The following is a 24,882-nucleotide window of genomic DNA, read 5'->3' as shown; positions in this document are numbered from 1 at the left end:
TCATATAGTTTAAAACACATTTTGAGAAACAATTTCCAAAAAATTTAAGAGAGTTTTTAGAAACAAAAATTATAAAGTCTCTTTATGGCATTTATTGGTAATGGAACAACATAAATTAAAGTCCAACGAAAGGAACACTTGACACTAAGAGGTTGCAACTTCATTATGATAAGAGTAGCTTTTAGTGAAGAAGAGCCAGTGAATGGTTCATCCAAAGATATTTTGAAATTATAAACTGACTTGTTGAAATCCTTCTTTTGATATCCAAAGATGCTTGTCATTTTTTCCTGTTGATATATAATTAATCCATGGTCGATGTTAATGTATCTTTGGGTAGAAAGGTTCAACTCTTAAGATAATAACATTGTGTTGAAACATTATTCTACTTCTTTTGATAAATGTCTCATTTTCCTTTCTCTTATAGATCTGGATACTAACTTTCCAACAATCCGGATGTTAGCTCTTTTGAGTATTGGATGTCCGTTCACTATAAGACAAATATATAACTACATTAATATATTTTCAAATAATATGACAATGTGCCATACTTTTGAAATCATAAAATATTATAGGAAATAAATTATAGTTGTTCTAGAACATTAAAAAGTTTGAGTTGGACACATTTCTTTCAGGTATATTGTACTACATTATATATCATGACAAGAGACTCAGCAAGAGTTACTATAAAACCAAACAGCTGAGAGAAGGGATGACAGAACCTGGATCCCAAAATACAGTGTACTTCAAATAAGTTAGATGCAACATATGTTTGATCATAAGAGCAACAGTATTATTATTATTTTTTACAATACAACATACTCAGTTCTGATATGGGTATTCAAATCAATGTAAACTACTATTTATATAGATTGCTTGTACTAGATTCATCTTTGGATAAAATGACTTTCCAAATGAGAAACAAAAGCCATAGATTTAATGTGTCTACCATGATACACACACTAATTTACAGATATGGTAGTATGTTTTTGCCTTTTAGAACCTATTGCTGTTATGAAGCAAAATCAACCAAAAAATAGTTTAAGTTATGAGGAGAACAATCCACGTTACTACAAGGAATTTAATGACTTGATGTGTTGCAAAAGAAGAATCAGGGCACTGTTGCTGCTTTATGTTATCTATATTGCCATTAGACAAATACCAAGGCTTCTAGTAACATAAATAAATTATACCACATTCGGAGTATTTATAAAATAATTAGTAATTATCATTCCAACTGTGATTGTTGGTAGCCACCAACTGGTGTTCTAATCTAGTAGTTATATAAGATAAGCATGATAGTTCTAAAGATCAGATCTCAGGAAAAAAATGATTTCCTGTTGTGAATGTTTTTTAATTATATACAATACCAACCATACATTTCATCAGACAGAAGACAGTTAAAATATAGGATTTCTCAAATTACTTAAAATAGAAAAAGTAGTGAAGATAATGGTCCAAGATCTTGTTTCTACACATTTGTCAGTGAATCCAGACTTAGTGCTCAACCTTAGGTTCCTTATTTTTGAAGTGGGGATAATATCTATCTTGTTCAGTTGTTGAAAGGATCCAAAAAAGCCATATATCAAAAGACATATGTTTAATAATGTATTAATATTTACCCTTTATTTATAATAAATATACCATACTAATACAAGGTGTTAATAATTAGAAATGGGAGAAGGGGGTGTAAGGAGGTATATGGGAGCACTGTCTACTTTCCACCAATATTTCTATAATCCTAAAACTCCTAAAACAATAAAGTCTATTAGTTTAAAAAAAGATATGTCTGATACTTCATAAATATTCAAGATACAGTTGCTGTACTGTGATTACGTACACTATGATGTTATGATGTATAAACTTTATAAAGATATTTCACTAACAATTATGTGAGATAATAGAAAAAATATATTGGTCTCTGCCTTCTGATTCTTGGCACTGAACTCCTAAAACCTTTGTAATTTTCTAAGTGATAAAAGCACTAGGAGCATCTTTTGCCCTAATGAAGTGACTCTGAGTGAACTCTCGTGTGGCTGCTGGATGAGAGATGGATCCAGGACACCCAGTTAGTATCCAAGAATTACTTGTTGGTGTAAGGGAAAAATTCACACACGGATGACCAGAATCCTAGTTGGTGATCAGGAGTGGGATTGGGAGTGGAATCCTAAATTATATAATCCATTAATTTAATTTTTTTAACATTTATTTATTTTTGAGACAGTGAGAGACAGAGCATGAACGGGGGAGGGGCAGAGAGAGAGGGAGACACAGAATCGGAAACAGGCTCCAGGCTCTGAGCCATCAGCCCAGAGCCCGATGCGGGGCTCGAACTCATGGACGGCGAGATCGTGACCTGAGCTGAAGTCGGACGCTTAACCGACTGAGCCACCCAGGCGCCCCTATAATCCATTATTTTATAAATGTTTCAATTAAATAAAGGATCATTTAATTTTAGGAAGAATAAAAATATAAGTATACATGATATATTTTTAACCTTTCAAAGTAAATATCCTTGACCTTCATTTTCATCATATAGCAGAGAACAATCCTTTTGATTAAAACAAGTCAAATCTTGAATAAAATATTATATGTATTTTAACTGCATTGCTAAGCTGGCAGAGAAGTAGGAAAATGCAGAGGCCAAAAAGAAAGTAAAATCAGTAATCTATAGTGGATATTTGAGTGCCAAAATCAGTTTTGTTTTGTTTTGTTGTTTTGGACTGAGGTTTTCTGCAGAACCCTGGATACCTGAACTTTATTCAGCCTTATGAAGGGAGTGAGGACAGGACATAAAGCATAGGGTCCATTCAAAATGGGGAGTTCATCAGGAGACCACAATGAAGGGGTGGGGCCCTAGAGGGATACAGCATCAGAGTAGGCAGAATGATGTTAAAAAAGAGAGAAGGAAGGGAAGGGAAAGAAAAGGAAGGGAAGGGAAGGGAGGGGAGAGGTGGGCAGAGCAGAGCAGGGCATGGAAAGAATAGGAAGGGAAGCAGAGGGGAAGAAAGAGAAGGACAGGGGGAAGGGTGAGGATCTGGGAAAGGAAGGGAAGGGGAGGGAAGAGGAGAGGAGGGAAGGGGAGGAAAAGGAAGGAGAGTGGAGGGTGGGGGGAGGATGGGGAGGTGGGGAAAGGAAAAGGAAAAGAACACTTCAAAGAAAAACAGCCAGGGAACTTTCCTATCTCTGTGAGGCTGGGTAGATACAACTGAACCCCAAGCCTGGCCCTGGTTTGATGTTCCAGTTCATGTCACCTGTGTGGTCCAAAAAAATTTCATTGAGTGTAGAGTTTGTTGGTCTGCCAACAAACCCCTGTTGTTGGAAAAACCCCTATAGAAGAAAGCAACTTCAACCAAGTCTTTTAAAATACATCACAAAAATGTATTTCATCATGTTATCAAATGCCTGTATGTTACAAAGTTATTTTAAATGGAAAAACACATTACAAACCAGTATCCACAAAATGATCCCAGTTTTTAAAAAAAAATTATATGCGTGGGGCAACACCCACAATATTAAAAGAGCAACATGTTAATAGTGAGTGGAAATATAATTTAGCTTTAGTTCTGTTTGTTTATCCATATTTTCAACAGAACATACCATTTATGTAAAAATAACAATGTTAGAGGTCTTCAAGTTTCTAGATTGCAATATATAATAGAAAGTCATTTTTATTGTAATGAATAAATAATCATGAGTTACATATCTTTGTTTATACTTCAATAATTTAAATAAATGATTCAAATTGGAGAATTATTCAAATTAAATAGATAATATGCTGAAAATATGCATTTCATTAGCTGCATTTTTAGGAAAGGATACCAAAATTTTCTCAAAGATTGAAAGTATGCTTTGCCCTCTGTTTTCTTTTTAACTACCTCCAGACTTTCAGGTTCACAAATCTATTTCATTATTTTTCATGCAATCTCTCTGACCTCTTCAAGGATATGTATTATTCTACACTATTGGCTACCTCCTGTGAATGCTTCAAAATGAACCTTTGTAACGGAACTTGGAAAGAAAATGAATGTGGATTATGTAAAAAGTAAAATATACATTTATGTCACTGAGTATCAGTTGAACCCTGTTTGTGCAGGGTCATGCTAAGTGTTATGAGGTGATGTAGAGGGCACCAGCTTAGACCTTTCTGAGTCTTCATTTCCCCACAAACAAACCAAAAACAATAAACAAACAAACAAAACCCTGTAATTTTATGTTATTCATAGAGATTTAGTTAGAAAAAATAAATGAAAGCAACTACCTAACATGGTATCACAGCCCTGCCCACCAGCAAGATTATCAGAGCCTATAAATAGCACAAATATAGTCCTAGATGACAAACAATTAAGGACATATTTAAGTTGTTACATTTGATGCTAGTATATGGCAGGGTCCAAGTTTGAACCTGCATGTTGTGCACTTTAGAATTTCAAACAGGTGTATGTCCAGAAGACTGGCAGAACAAATCCTCCAAGGACCTTTCTGTAAAGAAAGCAAGAAATTCTCTTGGGAAAAATCTCTTAATACAGGAAGAGTTAGCTGAATATTCTGTCTTGGTCTAGGAAGACAGTGGCAGCTGGCAGGGATGGGTATATTTACATAATTTGAATTGCCTCTTGCTAAGATGATTTTGCTTTGACTTTCCACTTCCTTATTCCCTATCCATCTCTTCCCTCTCCCCCCCACAGCCCCCCCACCCCCCATCTGGATACTCTGTGGGAGATACTTTGTGGGAGAAAGGCCCCAGTGAGAAAATGACAAGGGAACTGAAAAAGCTGTTTCCCTACACCATGCCCTTGGGATGCTGAGAGCACAGGGCATACTGAGATTGAGGTAACAGTGGTTCAAAGTCCAAGGGAGAAGTTTTTCCTTCTGCAGGTTGGAATCAGCATGGCATGGCCTGCATAGGTGCTGACAGCAATGGCAGCAGCAAGACACCTTTGCTAGGCTTCCTGCACTTCAGAGTGACAGCAGAGCGTAGAAGTCTATTTTTAGCCTAGAGTTGGGTATTTATGAGCACATGTGAGACATCCTAGAAATAACCAATTATGAGGACTTCTTTCAAGGAAATAACAGATTGCATAAAAGTAGGTAGAAAATTCTATGTGTGACTACCTTTGTGACTATATATGTATCTACATATACATATGTGTGCATATATGTGGTTGGATATTGTTTTGAAATATTAAAGTTTGGCTTTCGACTCTTCACCTCTCTTAGCTCCTGGTTCTGCCATTCAGGCAATAGTAATGGTTTCCTTGAAGGTGACTGAAAATAAATCACCTCATTTCTGACACTTACCAGTTTGAAACAAGGAAAAATTATGTAAATAGGTAACAAATATTCCATTATTGAGTTTTTAAATAGTTGGGTTCCTCTTTGTAATCTATAAAAAAATATATAAAACAGGAGCACCTGGGTGGCTCAGTCAGTTAAGCATCCGACTCTTGATTTCTGCTTAGGTCATGATCTCACCATCGTGAGATCAAGCCCTGCGTTGGGCTCTGCGCTAGCTATGGAAACTGCTTGGGATTCTCTCTCCCTCTCTTTGCACTTCCCCTGCCTTTCAAAATAAATAAATAAACCTAAAAAGTGAAAAAGAATTGGACTAGCAAACTGGAGGGGAACAAAGGAAAAGTTATTGATGCTCTCATGAGAAAGGGCCAGGCAGACTTTCCCCTTGTACCTTGCCCTGAAGGAATGGAAAAATGGAAATCTCAATGACAGAAAGCACTTAGAGTTTGTGGAAAGATTTAGGAGTAAAGGAGTTTTGTTGAAGGGGCCATGATTCTTCTGAAACACAAAGCCAAGTGGCCAATATGGTGCTGTGACAGTAGCTGTGGGGAGGGTCTAGGTAAGGGTTGTGCAGCCTCCCAGAACAATTTGCAGCCCAATGTGGTATGAGGAGAGCCATTGAGATTGTAGAGATTTCTAAGTGGGAATGGGAATTCTGAGAAGACTAGCTGACTGGAGGAGGCCAGAGGTCAGGACAGGGAGAGAATCGAGTAGATGCACTTCTCTACTGGGGCTAAGGCAGATGCTAAGGCTGAATGCCAATGAACGGTTCCTAAGGTCCCAAGGTTCCCAAGGTCCAGGCACAGGAGTTACATCTCAGGAGGCCATCAAAGAAAAGAGGTCACAGTGAGGATGTCTCTCACAAGATGAAAAGAAACAGGAGAGCAGCCCTATTATAGGTGGGGGCCTGGCAAAGAGTAAGAAAGAAGGACAAAAGTTGATGGTATATATAAGCAACAAGACCAGCATAAAAACACACAAGTTAGAGATGTAGCTTACAGATTACTAAGAGGAAAGCAGTCTGGTTACTAACAGGGAAATATTTTCTATGTGAAAAACTTGAGTATGAAACTTTACTTGCTGTGCAATCAGAAAATACGAGTTTCATCACAAGTAATATCCACTTATGGAATGGGGTAAGGGAAAAAGAGCTGACCTAAGTAACTTGAAAAAACAAAGTTTTGCCTAGAAACTGGAAGCTAATGAAAAAATGCAAATGGATAGATGCAGATAGATACATAGAGAAATAATTATAACTATGTTTACAAACTTGGGTTAGTAATCCAAGAATCAAGTAATCCAAGAATCATATTTTATATATATATATATATATATATATATATATATATATATATATATATATATCTTAGATCTGTCTACTGAGGGAGGCTGGAGACCTCAGTAACAATGAACACATCCCAGTGCCCAGATTTTGGTTTCTTAAGACTACTCTCCAATAAAAGGAACCAAGAGTCCCTGGAGAAATGGCTAGCTCTAGGGCCAAGGCAGGGACAACATAAGATGAATCTTCAGAATCTTGTAATGTCAGAAAGTAAGGAAGAGCTCCAAAAACAGGACAGGAGCATGTCACAGGGACTCAGGAGTCTACATGAAAAAGCACCCAATGTCTAAAACTGGAATAATCTGAAAAATAGCAACAACAAAAGAATGCAGTATTAGATTATAACTTAAAGTATAAAAGAAATATACAGGAGTACATGTAAATAAATGATTGAATAAATAAATAGGGCAGAAAAAATCTTCATTACATAAGAATTCTTTATAATTTATGTAGATATTACCACTTCCCAGAGAAAATGTTTAATATCTCATTCATACTTCCTTGAGTGTGAGCTGGATTTAGTTATGGACTTTCAAAAAAAAAAGATTGCAGAGGGTGGATGGGGAGAAAGTAACTTATAGCAAGTGGAGAAACCAGACAAACACTATCTTGGCCCGTTGATCGAGGTTAATATCATGAGAAATAATTCATATTGGTAGTATGTTCTTGCTAATGTGATGTGATGAGAAGGGCACTTCACCTCTGCTATTCTTTCAAAAAAATACACAACCTCAACATTTGAAAAACAATAATATTGACAATGAGAAGGATAGCTTCCATTTAGGGTACATTCACTCTTTGCCAGGCACAGTGCTGAGTGCTTTACTTATATTATCTCAAATTCTCTTTCTACCAATACCAGATGCTGTCATTAATATTATTATAAGAAACTCAGGGGTGCCTGTGTGGCTCAGTCAGTTAAGCGTCCGACTTCCACTCAGGTCATGATCTTGTGGTCTGTGAGTTCAAGCCCCACATCGGGCTCTGCACTAACAGCTCAGAGCCCGGAGCCTGCTTCAGATTCTGTGTCTCCCTCTCTCTCTGCCCCTCTCCCACTCACACTCTGCCTCTCTCTCTCAAAAATAAACAAACATTAAAAAAATTAAAAAAAAAAAAAAGAAACTAAGACTCATAATACTAACATGACTCATTGGGCTATATAGGTAATTTTTGATCCACATATGAATTGCAGAACCTTTTATAATAACTCATGGGAAACCATAGCACTATTTAAATCATTCATTTTTAAAGCAGGTCTATGTTACATTATATAATTCTTTTGCCTTTTTACTTAGTACATCCCTTGAGCATCATTTGTCCTTCTTCAAAATATCAGGTAATATAATTTTTGTGTCACTGCATTAATCTCTAAAATAGTGTCTTGCAGATTAATGAGTGTTCAATAATTTTGATAATGCTTATTTTTTTTTACAAAATTGTCATCATATTATACATATTTTGCTTTCTTCACTCAAGAAGAATTGATGGAAATCTTTCCATGCTAACCAGTATAGCTCTAATTCATTATTTTAAGTGGTGCATAGTATTTGTGATGTGAATGGACCATAATGTTGCTTTATTGATTAGTATTTACTTTGCTCCTCAGTTTTTCCAAATAAAAATTATGCTTAAAATAAGCATGCTTATTTAGTAGCACTGTCATTTCCATGTGACAGATTCCCAAGATGTAGTGCAGAATCAAAAGTATTTATATTTTTAATTTTAATTGATATTGCCAACATGCTTTCTAAAACAGGATGAAATGCAATTTATACCAGCAATGTGTGCCAATACTTCTTTGCTCATAACCTAGCCACAATAGGCATTATTGTTTTACTTGTTTTAACTGTGACCAGTCTAAAAGCTGCTAATCCATTGAGTTTCCTCATCTTCTAGTGACTGAGCAACTTTGCATATATTCAATGACTTTTGGACTTTTTGTGAGTGGTTTCTCTACATCTTTTGTCTATTTTGCTATTAGATTATCCTCTTTTGCTCAATTTTAAACAGTTCAACATATTAAACCTCTGTCTCATAAAATGCAATTCTACTCCAAATCAATTTTTAAAAATAGGTTTGTTTATGGTATTTTTTCATAGAAAAGTTTTGAAATTTTTATAAAACGAAAGTCATTTTTCTTCTGTTTTATATTCTTTATTGAGTATCTTTCTTGCTCCTACCTTAAATATGTAGTTCTTTAGATTTCCTTGCAAATTGATTATTGATTGACTAATTGATTGGTTGATTGGACTCGTTGAATTTTCTCAATTGCTACTTTTAGTATCTATCGATATTATTATATAATTTTTCCCTAAAAGTCTTTATGTAATAAACTATGGGAATAGAATTCTGAATTTTTAATATGGTGTTACCCTTATATTTGGAACAGAATGTATTTGGCCTTAGTGTGTTATCCTTTAATAGATGCCTGGGACAAGTTCCTTTTTCCAAGTACTCAGTGCTCATAACTACTAAGACAAAGCATACCAGCCACTTCCACCTTGTTAGAAACTTTCTTTGGATCTTTCAGGCCCAATTACAAGAAATCCACTCTCAATAAGAGCCCTTTCGCCAGCATCATATAATAGTGGCTAGGACTGCCTCCATTACCCAGATCTCATTCTCTGCTCAATGGCTAAGTGACACAGCTTCGAAGCAAAGACATGAAAGATGAAAACAACAAGAGGAATTTTAGAGTTTTCAATTGGAAATTCTTCATCATATTTTTAAAAGTGTTATAAAAAGACAAAGTAATAAAAGCCAAAGACTATACAATCTGTGTAAAAAAGGCACAAATATGAAATTTCTCTAAGCTGAGGTAGATCATTTTTTCTGGGGAGGTTGTAGGAGGGAATCAAGGCAAGATCTTAATATTCCAAACAAATACATGAGATTAACATAAGGAGGAGGCCCATCCAGAGAACTCACATCTTAAAAACTAGAAAAAAAAAATACGCCCAAATGCATTTCACCCTGGATGTTTTCCAACTTAGTACATCCTTTGAGCATCATCTGTTCTCCAACTCCTTGTCAAAAGGAGTGCCCCAATCCTGAGAGGCCCCCATGAGCCACCAGGCTTCAGGAGGTGCGAGGTTCATCAGAGCCTCTCCACTCCCCTCCCCATAGATGAGGCAGTCTGCAGCAAGCAGAAACAGTTGGGTTCTCTTATGTCAAAACAGCAAAATACCAAAAAGGAAGTTGAGAGAAGCCCTCTCTTTACTATCCAAGCCAAACACAAGCCTTCCTGATACCCTGCAACGGTGTGCGTTGTATCAAGCAGAAAATGAACTCCAAGAAGCCAGTAAACAACACAAAACAAAATAAAACAACAACAACAAAATGAAAATGGTATGGTATTATTACAATAATCTACCAGAAAATACTCAAGTGCTTCATTATTCATTTTAATCTACATTAGGACAACAGCAGAGTGAAGATTCAAATTGCTGAACTGCCTCTGAAAAGAAACAATCACAAAAAAATTAAAGTATTCCAATATATGTGCACAATGGAAAAGAGCAAAGAAGATTTAAACCATGTATGTTGTAATCTATTGCATTCTAATTGAAATCAAATTGATCTTAACAGGATTTAGATAAGGACATTTAATGGACAAACTTTTCAAAGCAGAATGGTCAATATCTCACCAAGAAGTGATAAAAATTCTTGTGACATTTTTAGTAGAGAGCCAAGAGCATGAACTTTGGGATCAGAAAGACCAAAATACTAAAAGACTAAAATATTGGCATTTTTAGCTTAGCACCTTTGTGATGTTAAGAAAGATGACTTTGCATGTCTTCATCTGTAAAATGAAGACAATATCAGTTCCTACTTCAAAGGAATAGTATAGGAATCTAATAAGAAAATATACATAAAACACTTGATTTAGATTTGAATGTATCATAAATTCTTATATTGTGTCTATTATCATCCCCCTTTCTCTTCTTTTTTGTCCTCCTCCACTGAGATGGAGATTAGTTTGTCACAATCTTCCCTGCCAGATATTTATTAATTTACTGGGTATTTTGTTGTTATTTTCTTTAAAGTGTACTTGCTTTGTGAATGCCACTTCCAGATAAGCAAACAACCCTTTTCCAATGAACCACCATATTGTTTCCTCTACCTTTTTCCTATAGACACATTCTGTATTTACCACTGATGTGACTGCATTCTGATGTGAAAACCAGTGAAAATATAATTCCTAGTTAGTTTTTAACACACAATGCTACCTCTTCCACCCACACACATAACCAAGTGAAATTCTGAGAAATATAAAATCTTCATTTTGTTCATTCTTCTTAGATAAATCAGATAAACCTATCTAGTGTTTCCAAGAGGTCTACCAAAACAGCCCGTCTTCCTGCCCTTCCACCTCTCCCTTCTCATATGAGCATGACTCTGGAAATCTTGTTAAGACAGTCTGGTGGAGGGGTGCCTGGGTGACTCAGTGGGTTAAGCATCCCACTGTGGCTCCAATCATGATTTCATGGTTTGTGGGTTTGAACCCCAGTGGCAGCACGGGGCTCTATAATGACAGTGTGGAGCCTGCTTGGGATTCTCTCTCTCTCTCTCTCTCTCTCTCTCTCTCTCTCTCTCTCTTCCCCTCTCTAATAAATTAAACTTAAACAACAACAACAAAAGACTCAGTCTGGTAGAGCGTCTTAAATTTCCTTCTCCCAGACCTTGAAGTGAGGCACTTACACTGTCTGAGTAAGCATATTTATTGATCATATAATCCCTTTCTATACAGTGTCTACATCTGTGAAAAGGCTTAGAATTGGGTATGTTCACAGAACAAATATGCTCAGTTAAACTTTACCACTAGGTGTCGCTCTGTCACATCCAAGCAAAAGTGGGGCCACTTCACACTACCAAAATGCTGTGCAGTCTAGGCACTTGTCCCACACCTGAGAAATATCTAACAGTAATATTGACTTTGCTGCACTGGAAGCAAATAATTAAGATTAATGTAAGACCAAAGTTGGCTCTAAGTATCCTCTGATCAGGATAGAAGAACCCACTTATCTCCACCAACCATGATCTCAATTGATAGGTCCCCACTTCCAAAGGGCTGAGGTACACCTGCAGTGTTTCTGTCTCCAAGAGTTTTCAGCTTTCCAAGCTCCATGATGCCAGAGGCTAATGGAAGCACTTCTTTTATCCCCTCATATCGTGTTGGTGTCATTAGCAACAACTCAGATGGGCCTCTGAACGTATAATGAAAACTAAGGTTCGTCAATATGTCTTTACCATATGAAGCTGCTATGCAAACATGATCCAATTGTTCCTCATTCTCTAAGTTTCATTCTACTATTGCTGACAAATCATGGAAATTAATTTTCAGGCTGAGAATCTGGAAACTATTTTGCAGTGAGTTAGTGCACCCCAGAAAGAATTTTGTGGAGCTGAGTTCATGAAGAGCCCCAATTCTAAGCCTTCTAGATTCACACTTAGCACTTCTACTTCCAAAGATGGCCATCTCTAGAGATTTAGTAGCATGTTCTATCCATGTCTACCAAGTCTTTTTCTCCCTTTGGTACCTCTCATGAATTTCTCGAGTTTTTTGTTTTTTTTTTTTTTTAAACAACTATAATTAGTCTGAACCAATGATTAAAAGCAATAACAACAACAACAAAAACTTGTTTAATTATAAGTTTCACAGCAGTGAGCACATTCTCACACTCACAGAGATCTGCATTTATCTGACATGAACATTCTTTGAACAGAAGAATTTTTGAGTTCTTCAGAAACCAGGTCTCCATTGAGACTTGGTTAAAACTCACATCCCATTGGAAATTTAATGAAGGACTTTTTTAGACTTCCTCAGTTTAGTAAATTTATATGGTACTGAATAGTTTTGCTTCTCTTTTAGGCATATCTTGTCTTGAACAGGGCATTCTAAGCAAAATTATAATGGGCGCAAGTTCAGTTTTGTTGACATCCCTCTCCTTTATGCTATCCTTTGATTAGAAAAATAAAAATGGTGAAATGTATTTGTGGCTCAAGTACAAAGTAATTTTAATGCTGAGCAGAAAGTTGGATTTAAATTTCCAGGTTATAGATTCCACAGTGAAACTCAAATACAAGTCATGGATCCATGAGATTCCATTTCTGGCAAAATCTGAAGTAATGATGATGAATTCTAAATCTTACTCAGTCCCATAATAATATGCCCCAAATGTAGCTTCTTAAAATTATTTTAAAGTTATCTTTAAACATCTTTTTGACAGTCAATACTTTTGCACACCCATTTGAAACTTCCTTTAAAAACCGTCTCTTTCTATTTGTTTCTCTATGTATTAGTGCTCCCCTGTATCAATCCTACGAATCTCTTTGGTCAGTACCCTTAAAATTTAACCACACATGCTAACTGCTAAAAAATCTATCTTTCTACCTCTCTTTCATCTAAACATCAAGAAATGTCCCCACGGTCATGATCCTTCCCTATTTCTCTCCTTCTGTTCCCATGCTGTTAACGTGTACCTACTCTTGGAATGCTGCCCTTATCTTACATCTCTACCTCCTTCACGTATGTTTCTGGAAAGGCACTTTTCTTCTACTATGATTGATTTCTTAGGCAATAATCAGTCTATTCCCACACCCACTAATTTCAGAGAATAAAATACTCTAACATTGTAACTGCTAATGTTTTAATGACTGGATAGATAAGGAAATCCAGCTTAGAGGGGCTAAGTAACTTGCCCAATTAAGAGGTGGACTGTGAATAAACACCCAAACAGCATTACTCTAGAGTTTCAGTTAGACAGGCAGCATGAAATGATGGTTGTGAAGACCAACTCCAGACCATACTGTCTAGGTCTAAATGATCAATCTGCAGCTTACCATCCGTGTGGTCTTGAAACACTCTCTCTCTCTGCTTCATTTTTTACATTTTTCAAATGGGGATAATGACTATATTACTATTTATAGTTGTGATGAATAAATGAGTTAATATATGAGCAAAACACACACAGTAAATGAGTTAAATGAGTAAAATGTATAGTAAATATTAAATTATCATTAAACATTGTACTGTATCATTTTTCTAATTCAAAAAATATTTAAAAAATAAATGTACATCTAGTAGTCAAAATAATATGACCAGTCTATAACTCAAGTTATAAATAGGCGTATAACTTGGTATATTTAACAGAGGAATGATTCACTAACCTGTCTCTCCATATCAAATACTTTAGTAGTGAAACCCTCGATCAGAGTTTGAAACATGTAACAGATGCTTAATGATGATGATAATGATGATGATGATAGCAATAACTGCTAACATTTATTGTAACTTACTGGGCACTAGCTGCTTATTTGACGCTATGGTAAGTACTTTAATCATCCCTATTCACAGACGAGGAAGCTGAAGCTAACAGGTTAAGTAACTTGTTCAAGATCGAGAAGGAACTAAATACCAACGTTTGAGCTTCAATTCACTGAGGTAATCACAGAGCTGACCGGAGCCTAAAGCTCACAGTCAAAACACAATTGAGTAGCACATACATTTTCAGATAAATATGCTTCAAGTATTTGTAAGTCTAATCGTATTTCTTTGACTTATCTTTACATGGCATTACATTTGCTTTTCTACTCTAAAGTTGTACCGTTGGTCATAAAGTCATAGAATCCATTACTACTAATAAGCTTTAGGTTCAAAATATAATTATTTAATGTAAAATGTTCCCTAAATATTAGAATAAAAATAATTCCAGAAGATGTGCCTACTAAGCCTCTGGGTGTGAAGATAGTTGTAAATTTAAAGGTAATTTTACCAAGAACCCTGTAAGCTGGCTCCATACTAGAATGGAGAAAGCTGCAGCCCAGAAAGGTTAACAAGTCACACAGACAGTAAGAGGCAGAATGGAAATTTGAATGAAGGGCTTTTTCTGATCACAACGTAATTTCCACTAAACCGAGTGGTTCTCCAAAGTACATATTTTTTCTTAAATTTGCCAGTTATAACTTAATTTTTTCCTTATAAACAAATTTAACTTTAATAAAAGCAATCTGTAATCATACCCTCAAGTGCATCTTTTTTTAAAAAAAAATTATTCTATTGTCACAGTTCCTTGCTTTTGAGAGACAAAATTAGTGGCGTTACACCTAGAATTTTTATAAATTGGCATCTAGTGTATTGGTGGTGAAAAAACTACACATACTATCCATCATATCCTATCTGGATAGCATATGAATATTGTGTACCAGTCTAGACAGTTTCATGCCCGAGACTATAATGCAATCTGGGTCTATAAGATATAATAAATAGAATAGGTTTATTCTGTTTCTTCTCAGAAGGACTGCAAAAACAAAAGCCTTGTGTTAAACCTTCAGAAAGAAAATGTTGACTAGACTGATAATGTTAAAGCAAATTCAATAACTAAATGTAAGATGTTTTCAAAAATACCCTGGATCTTATTCTGTGTCAGACATTGTTCTAAGCACTTTATGTGTACTATTTAATTTATTTCTTATCACAACTCTGTGTGACAGTACCATTATAATCTCAATTTTATACAGGAGGAAACCGAGGCACAGAAATTTTAAGTAAATTTCCCACAGACACAATGTTAGTAAATCCTATTACTGTACTTCAAACCCGAGCAGTGTAGGTGAGGTAATCATACACCGACTCCCATATACGACAAAAACAACAGCATTAGCAATAACAGTAATGGGTCAGACACCTACATAAGCATTTTACATGTATTTTTTCACTTATCCTTGATACTAACACTATGAGATGCTACTACGATAATTCTTGTTTCACAGATGAGCAAACCACAGCAGTTAGATAACCATACAGGATCATATTAAATTTTTTTAATGTTTATTTATTTTTGAGAGAGAGAGACAGAGAGAGAGAGAGAGAGAGAGAGACAGAGAGAGAGAGAGAGAGAGAGAGAATGAGTGGGGGAGAGGCAGAGAGAGGGGTAGACACAGAATCCAAAGCAGGCTCCAGGCTCTGAGCTGTCAGCACAGAGCCCAATGTGGGGCTCGAACACAGGAACCACGAGGTCATGATCTGAGCCCAAGTCAGATGCTTAACTGACTGCGCCACCCAGGTACCCATTTATTAAATGGCAAGATCAGGATTTGAATCTAGCTGGTCAACAGACTCCATGCTTTTGCCTTTGTCTGGATATTTATTACCCGCATACATATTTAGTTTATATATATTTATATTTTATTCAAATATTTTATACACATTATGATCTTAGCTCTAGGAATTTAAATGTAAAATAATTACATAAGTATTTATAAGCATTTTCTATTCTTGAATATTGACCCTGCAGTGGATATTGGGGATTGATTCCTGCCTTCAACCTTCCCTTTAGATTTAGAGCAACTGCAAATAAAAAAAATAAATTAAAAAAAACCACTTTATTTCTAAGGTGGCCTTGAAACTAAGACTCTGAGTGTTACCTCCTATCAATTAATTATACTTTCACAGGATTTGGAAGGCTAAAGGGATGTGGAGATTTTTTTCTACCTTATTTGTTTCACCTTTCTGCTAGCAGATAAAGTAAAACAAAACAAAATAAAACAAAACAAAATGAAAATAAGTTTGTTCCACCGCAATGTTCCAAGGACTGTTATCTAGATTCATGAGTGACTAGGAGAATTTGGAACTGCGACAGTAATCTTCCTAATTTCACATCCTGATTTCCGGATCAACCGTTGGATGTTCTTGAATTCATGGCTCCAATGGCAACTGCCAAGGTGGTAGCTTCCCTGATGGGCCAGGCCTTCATTAGTCTGAATGCCACTCCCAGAAGTTCAAAGTAAAATCCACCCCTTCACCCTCCGGTGATTTGTTGTACTTAATTTATTGTATCAAATCCGCTTCTTCTTAAAACATCTAACGTGCTTTTCATTTCCTGTGCTGAGCCTTGACTGATACAGTATTCATTGTGGGAACTGTATTACTGCTCTCAGCAGCAGCAGCAGTCTTGGAGCTGATGACTTTGAGAGACTGTGGTGCTGTAGTACCTGACAGTTTTATCTTTCCATACACTCCAGTCCATCCTCCTCACCTAATCCTCTTTCCTTTAGTAACCCTGTCCATTCCCTGCTTCAAAACCATTAACGAAAACCATTTGATGGTCATGCCTAAGATGTGCGTTGCTCCCATTTCAGGAATATTAATATCCTTTTGAAAGAAAGAGATCATTCAGAAAGTAGAACATTCAAAATCAAATAGATTTTGATTTAAGTCACTTAAAAATAATGTTTCTGATGAAAATAAGTTTTGTAGGTTTGTTTGTTTGCTTTTCTTTTCTCTGGTATATTTAAACCAGAAAATATGTCCTGGTATCTAGTTCCTATCTCCTGCCACTTTTCACCATTAGTGCAACACCCTTTGGTGCTGCTATTGTTACTGCCTCACCTTTGCCCTAAAAATTGTTTCAAAAAAGGCTGTAGGTACTGTACTTGATACTTGATATTTGCCACAAACTATAAATGTCTACAAGACATGTGTATAAAAACTGGAGATCAAAACCATGCCAAGCCCCTACCTCTGCCACAATTTTGCACAAAACCCTTGGTGCAATAACCTTTTTTGAAAACACTGTCAATTTTTTCCCCAGCGTATCCTTTATTAGCAAAATGGAGTTCAGCCTAGGAGTAGGCATTTTAAAAAGTCCAAAATCCATTCAGTTAAAAAGCTCAATAACTTCATATCAAAGAATAAATATTGGTACCAGAGCACCTTGCTGAATTTGTACTCAGCTGCACACTAAAATAAATACCATACATATTTATACGTGATGGTTGTTGGGAAGAATATCAGAAGGGTAAACAACATTTGGGAAAAGCAACAGCCATTTGCTTCTTTGTACCTGACCAAAAATATGTTCAGCTGGTATTTGTGCTACTACATAGATGGGCGCCTACAGCCCATCTGATACTTCTGCTCCCATCTTCTTCCCCTGCAGAAGGGAGGGAGAAGACAGATTGAAAACTTTGCCCAAGTCCCCAGATGCCACAGCCAAACAGAAAAGTATCCTAACAAAAGACAAAGTCCCTGTCACTGGGAACTGGCTTAGCTCCTACTTTTTGTCTCTGGATGGCAATTTTTGTAGAAAAAACAAATATGAAGTAAAATACAATTCCCACTCTCAAAGTGTCTTAAACGCTAGTTTGAAAGTTAATCAGGTGAATGCGCTTCTGTGAAAGGAACTGGAACTTTTTGCATTCTGGTTTCCTTCCAGATCTTTTTCAAAAATGTAAGTAAAATTCCCATTACTATTTTCTTATTATTCCATTGTGTTTTTCCTACACATTGTAATTCATTGATTTTTCCTCTAGTTATGATTCTTTAAGTTCAGATTGGAAGCATGGAATTTCCTTATCAAATAGTATTTGATGCCACAAGATTATTTTAATTTACATTTATTATAAATAATCATTTGACGAAACAAATAAACATCTACTGCATGTTCAATGATAGGGCCAGCAGGGGAATATTTGAGTCTTTAGTTTCCAATGGTTTATTACCGAATATTTGCAAACATAACAAAAATGTGAAAGAATTATACAATTAAAACCAGTCAGAGTCTACAATTAATATTTCACTATATTTTCTTTATTATGCATCTTTCCACTTCTCTGCCCTATTTGGGGATTTTGTAATCAGATATAAGAGGGATCAGCTAAAAAAAAATTAAGAAGTTTATAACTAACTAAATAGAAATCTCCCCACCCTTAATAATGTTTTCAACATTTTTACTTTGCTTTTTCCTTTCTAAAAATTACTATAAAAATTGGGATAATGTTTGAAGTGAATGCTGGGATTATGACTCACTCATATCTCAAATGTTTTCTGCAGGTTTTCTCATGTTTTTCAATAAAGTAGGATTTGTTGAGCAGTAGAGGACAAAGGGTTATCGCTGAGTATCAGACTAATATATAAAGCTCCTTACATGCCATCACACTGCCCTCGATTTTTAAATAATGGGATTTTATAAAAAGACTAAAAAAAGGACTCTAAAGCGATAAACTACAGAGAGATACAAGATGCTATTGCCAAAAACAGATAGCACTCAATTAGTTTTTTTAAAGGCATTCTTATCACATCTTCTCCTAATATTAGCTTTCTCAATAAACAATAGCCTGCTGCAATATTGCCAGGGTCGCCCAGCTGAGATGACAATGTGCAATGACAGATGATCGGGACCATCGAATGGTTGATGTTATTCACAAATGGCACTCACTGGCCCTTCGGTTTTTAAGATTATTCTATGACTCTAGCATGAAACCAGATTAATATTTATGTGGGAAGAGAGATGAGAAATGCATTTTCCTGCAATAAAAAAGGAACTAAAAATATTCTGTGGGTCCATTTCCAGCTACTAACTTTTATCTAATTGAGTTTGATATGTACATAAAAAGCAACAAACACAAATCTTTCAGCTTTTTAAAAGGCTTTAAATCTTGTATGTCTATTCAAGAACTTAGGTAAGGTTTTTCATATTGTATTCGGAAAAAAAAATCTCTACAATTTAAAGTAGAATGCCACCATTCACACTAGGTTATGCCATTCTCTGGTATGTATGTATGTATGTTTGTATGTATGTATGTATGTATTTATTTATTTATGTTTTTATTTATTTCTGAGACAGAGAGAGAGAGAGAGAGGAGCAGAGAGAGAGAGAGAGAGAGAGAGAGAGAGAGAGAAACACAGAATCCAAAGGAGGCTCTAGGCTCTGAGCTGTCAGCACAGAGCTTGACACAGGGCTTGAAACCACGGACTGTGAGATCATGACCTGAGCCAAAGATGAATGCTTAACTGACTGAGCCACCCAGGCACCCCAGTCTCTATCTTTTTCTAACATATCAATTAGTACATTAAACTGCTGAGTCAAATTAAAGTTTAGAATATTTTATAATCTGTTCTTTTTATCCAGAATATAGATAATATGTAGTTTTAAAACAAAAAAAAATCATTATTTTAACCTATCTACCTAAAAAGTAATTTCAAGATATTTTGGGACATTGGCCAATTTGACAGTATTGAATCATCTGACTTTCTGAAAGGAAATTTAAATTTTACTTACAGGCTAGCACAAAAGTAAGATATCAATATCCTTGTAACATTATAGTATCTTCAATTCAACACATAATGCAATTACTACCTTATGATAAATTAAAAAAAAAAATCTTAACATTATCTGTAATGCCCTGAAAAGTGTAGCCCCTTTCTATCTTTTCAATCTCCTCTGGAATGATGTTCACAGGGTTTCCAGGTGAGTCAATTGTCTAGTTTTCTCCTACCTTCATGAACTTCTTCTTCTCTGCCTTTTTTTAGGATTCTCCCGCCTTCTCTCTGACTTGGTATCATATTCTGTGCCTTGAACACTATCCTCTATTCACCCCTTTGCTGTCCTTATCCAATCCCATGTCTTTAAAGATCATATATTTCTTAATGACAATCAAATTTATATCTCCAGTTTCAATAGCTCCCTAAACCCCAGATTCAGTATTAAAAGGAGCTTTAGGACCCACTACATATCAGGAGGAAAAATTGAACCCTTTCAGTGATGTGCTGGACTAGTAAGAACAGATTTTACACATATCTTCCCAATTCTGCCTTCAGTGACATCTCATTAGAAGCCTGAAATTGGCCATATTGGGAATATTTCACCCCTGAAAGCCAGCAAGTGGTACAAATCCTTGCCCCCTGCAGAACTAGCTTAGCAGCAAACAAATGCCTGTGATATCCTGGAGAGGCCCAAGAAAATGAGGGCCAAGAAGATGCTGAGTACTTAAGATGCCCTTGTGGTGTGCGTGTGTTGGGGAGGGAGAGATTGTTTTAGTTATTCCTTCAAGATCATTTTCTAAATCTATTGCTTCAGTTTATTTAAAATATTTCTATATACACAAAGTTCCAAATCCTGATCAGCAACTAAATTCGTTTGTCTTGGGATATTTAACCTATTCATTCAGATGGAATAACACGGTTAGACCAATATATGAAGTTAGAAGAAACAAATTTAATTACTTTAAGGAAAATTTTACTAATAATTATTATTTGGATTGGGATCCTATGGTACTACCACCTCTAACTCCCTCCCAATGCAGATATTTAGATCTAGGAGGAGATACTTAACACAAGCTGGGCAACGAAATTTTTTCTCCTGGAATTTGTAGGGCGGTTAGCTCTTGATAGCCAAGTTGGAAACTCATATTTATATCTTCCATCTGACATTAGTGCTGTGAAGAGCAATGTGTTACAGAGCAGAGGAAATCACAAAGCAACTAGGAGAATAAAGAAAATATGCAAAGAGAAACAGTGCTAAGAGATCTCGTGGTCCAGGAAAGAGAGGGCAACGTGACATTTCATAACCTGCAATCCCATGAAGCATGGCTATTCTGCCTGCAATTGGGTTTCACATGCTTCAGTTCTGTTCTTTAAATGAACACTTCTTTAGTTTAGAAGTTCTTATTAAAAATGCCATTTCAGATTTAGTTGAGAAAAAATATTCCATTAATATCCAGTATGGAATTAAATTGACCTCTTGCAATCACTTAGCAATCACTTAGATGTTTAATAATCATCTCAAAATTTACATCCAAAAGTGAACTTCTGAATTTCACCCCAAACTGTTTCATGCACATTTCATCTTTTTCTTCACATAAATGTCTCCTTTTTTTTCTAGTCATTCAAGCTAAAACTATTTGATTTTGACTTCTTTTCTCTCACATAACTACATCCAATCCCATATAGCATGTCATGTTGGCTCCATTTTCTGAATGTATTCAAAATCTGAATTTCTCATCATCTCCATTGCCACCAAGCTCTTCCAAGCTATTATTCTCTCTTGACTGGATTATTGCAATAACTCTGAGTTAATAGTGCTCGTTTCTGCCTTTCTCCACCTCCACTCTTCCCCAAGTCTATTTTCTACACAGCAACCAGAGTAAATCATCCCTCTATTCAGACAACACTACGTTAAGCTTCCTTCCCATTTCCCTCAGGCTCAAAGCCAAAAAACCATATAATGACTCCTCCTCTTTAGCTCTGTAACCTCACCTCCAACTATTCACCTCTTCATTTATTTCCTTCCAACTCTATGTTCTTCCCTGCTTTCCTGAAACACCCTTCCCTTCAGGTTCTTTGCCTTTCCTGTTCCCATTTGCCTAGAAATTCTCCTTAGTTATCTGCTTAGTTCAATTCCTCACCACCTTCAAGTGTTTACTCAAATGTTACCTTATGACTACAGATTTTCCTGGCCAATTTAAATTAAAACACCCCCACCCTCCAGGACATCTTATCCCCTTTCAAGCTCCCTTCTGCCATATAATTTACAAGCATGTAATGCAGTATATATTTAATCCCTTTTGTTTATTTTGTTTCTCTCCACTAGACTATATATAAACTCTGTGCTGGCAGAAATGTTTGACTGTTAGATCACAACTGCATCCCCCTGTGCCTAGGAAGGTGTTTAGCATATAGTAGATGCTCAATAAGCCCTTGAATAAGTGAATGAGTACATTCAAATAATAAATAAAAATATTTGTGGGGGTGAAGTTGGGAGATGGCTGAATTACACAAACTATTTGCCTCCACTGCCCTAATTCAATGGAATATTGCCAACTCTTTGTTTTGTTCTATTTAGATTCTGCATCTGTGTAGATTCCGTTTCCAAAATTTGTGGATGTATAGTAATTTAGTCAGGAAAAAAGTTGTTTCCATGGATGCCTGGTAAACTGATTACAATGAAATTGGCACTGGGTTCTATAATATGACACCATGGCATATTAGAATTCTAATTTACACTATAAAGTTTTTCTAGTGGCAGAACGGGTACTTTCCCAGGTCTTTTTTTTTTTTAACAGAACTTAGATAAATAGCCCATGTTGTATCTGGCATCTGATCACTCATAGCAATCTTCTCAGATAAAAACACAATGTCAGTGAGAAGAAAGGAAAAAATATCCTGCAGAATAGAAAGGAATAATCCCTTGCAAAACCATCTCTGGATGCTAATGAACCAACAATAAAGGCCCTATTATGAAATTGTTTTGAGTGATATTGTTCACATTAAGTTTCAGTGATGCCAAAGGCAGAATCACCCTGAGGCTTGGACCCATCAGCTAGGACAATGACATTTAAGCTCAGCAATTTTAAAAATGGTTGGTGCGTCTAGTTTATATCAGAATGAAAAATTGGAAACTTGAATTTTATTTTTAGTCTTATTTTGACATTATTGATCATATTCTTGAGCAGAAAACAAAGGAAATACCCTGAAATACACACAAACATATATCCTAATGAGACAATACCAGCATTTAAAGTGTATGGAGTCCTCCACACCCATCCCCAGGCTGAAAGAGTAATATGGGCTTGTTTTGAATTTCCTGTGTCCTCACACTCTAAGATTTTGAAATCTGGTTAGATTGGTAATTGCTTCCATTGCCATATGCAGACACTTTAAATAATGATGTAGGTGATAGGAACTGGAGACGAAATGCATAGTCAATATATTTTGACTTGCTCATAAATCTAGGAAATTTAGAGAATATCTAGTCATTAAGTAATGTTTGAAATCATATGTGGATAATGAATTCCTCCATGGCCCTCCAAGGACAACACAGACTCCAAATTAGACACTAGAATTTTGTACTATATGAATGTGATACTGAGATCAGATGTTCAGCATTTTGGCATATTTAATAAACCATACTTGACACAATTGTATTTTTTAAATGTACAATTAAAGTTATGTCACAAACGAAGTAGTGGATTTAGGAAACGTTTAAGTCTTCAGTTGTAAAACTGAGTATTAAATTTGAACAGCTGGATCTTTTTGGCTAACTCTAGTGAAGGGATGGGCTAACCTCCTCTATGATTAATCCTCATATCCTTGGTAGACCATTCTGGAATAGTCCAACTTAGAAATTCTTACAAAGTTAAAGTTTCTACGAATGTAAAGATCATGTAGGACAGATGATGAAGAGGGTGTCTTCTCATGAAATTTGAGGCCTGAGAAGAACACTAGAGCTCAGCTTCACTCAATTTTTTCATTTTACAGGTAAGAAGTTGAAATCCAGAAAAGCAAAGTAATGTGGACCCATAATAGTAGTTACAATTGCATTATGTGACTAAAGGGGATCTGAGTATGCCATCCCAAAATATGTCACTCTGGGAAAAGGATGATTTTCAGTTGAAGGCAACTGAGAAGCAACAGATGTAGGAAGAACTCTGCTCTCCCACTTTCTGCTAAAAGCAGGGCATAAGTTTCCTTTGGTAAGTTTCTCCAATGTCTATCAAAATTCAAAGTACAATCATCAGCCACTTACTGCTGCATCACTTGAGCACTTAGAAGCAGTCCTTAGCACACACTCAATGCTCAATAAGTATATTTGATTCACAGAAATGGATTCCTTTCATTCCTTTTGCTTACCTTCTAATTCATTTTCAAAGGGGCAGAGTGATCTTTTCAGTTCTCTAACACTATCATGTCATTCTCCTATTAAAACCCACATTGGCTTTCCATCACTTTTTGAAAAAAAAATTAATAAGCCTTAAATGGTCCTGCATGAATGGATTGGTTAATACTCTATCTTGTACAAAACAAGATGAGAAATGTGAGTCTGTGCACTTGTAATTTATTACCACTGTATAGGATTTGCACTGTGATGTCAACCTCCACATTGAATAATTGGGAACTGTGAGTTTGCCAAACTTCAATGGATGCAAGAGGAGAGAATAGTGGGGGAAAGGATATCCCACATGGCACACACATTTTAAAATAAAATTTTTGATTATAAATATTTTCAGACACAAACGGAGAGAATATATAACTCCATATACTTATCACATAGTTTTAACAATTATCAATATCTTATTTTACATTCCTTTCTTATAGCTAAAGTATTTTAGGAGAACTCCTAAACCTCATGCCACTTCATTTCAACTTTTATTTATTCATTTATTTCTTTACTTACCTATTTCTTTACTTTTATTTATTTTTATTTTTTATTTTTATTTCAGAGAGAGAAAGCACACGAGCAGGGAAGGGGCGGAGGGAGGACAGGAAGAGAGAGGAAGAAGGGAGGGAGACAGAGAGAATCTTAGGCTCCATGCTTAGTGCAGAGCCCAACACAAAGCTGGATCCCATGACACTGCGATCAAGACCTGACCCAAAATCTAGAGTTGGATGTTCAACAGACTGAATCACCCACGTGCCCCCTCATTTCAACTTTTAATGGGCACCTTAACAATATGCACACTTCCTGATA

The 24,882-nt window shown here is 35.9% G+C and overlaps 1 protein-coding gene across 21 annotated transcripts in view; it reads right to left on the bottom strand.

The window, feature by feature from the left end:
• The window catches only part of IQCM (IQ motif containing M), a 674,133-nt gene that overhangs the window by 188,550 nt on the left and 460,701 nt on the right, over positions 1 to 24,882 (bottom strand). For 2 of the 21 annotated variants that reach the window (XM_045056878.1, XM_019828871.3), the window contains one exon: positions 73 to 487. The exons of the other annotated variants lie outside the window; for them this stretch is intronic. In XM_045056878.1, coding sequence (XP_044912813.1) covers positions 378 to 487 — 110 coding nt within the window. In that variant the 3' untranslated portion in view covers positions 73 to 377. Of the gene's footprint in view, positions 1 to 72; positions 488 to 24,882 lie in introns of those variants that run through there. 21 annotated transcript variants of the gene reach the window in all.

The sequence above is a fragment of the Felis catus genome, chromosome B1 (assembly GCF_018350175.1).
Source record: "Felis catus isolate Fca126 chromosome B1, F.catus_Fca126_mat1.0, whole genome shotgun sequence".
Taxonomy (NCBI): domain Eukaryota; kingdom Metazoa; phylum Chordata; class Mammalia; order Carnivora; family Felidae; genus Felis; species Felis catus.
This window is presented reverse-complemented; position numbering and strand designations above follow the sequence as displayed.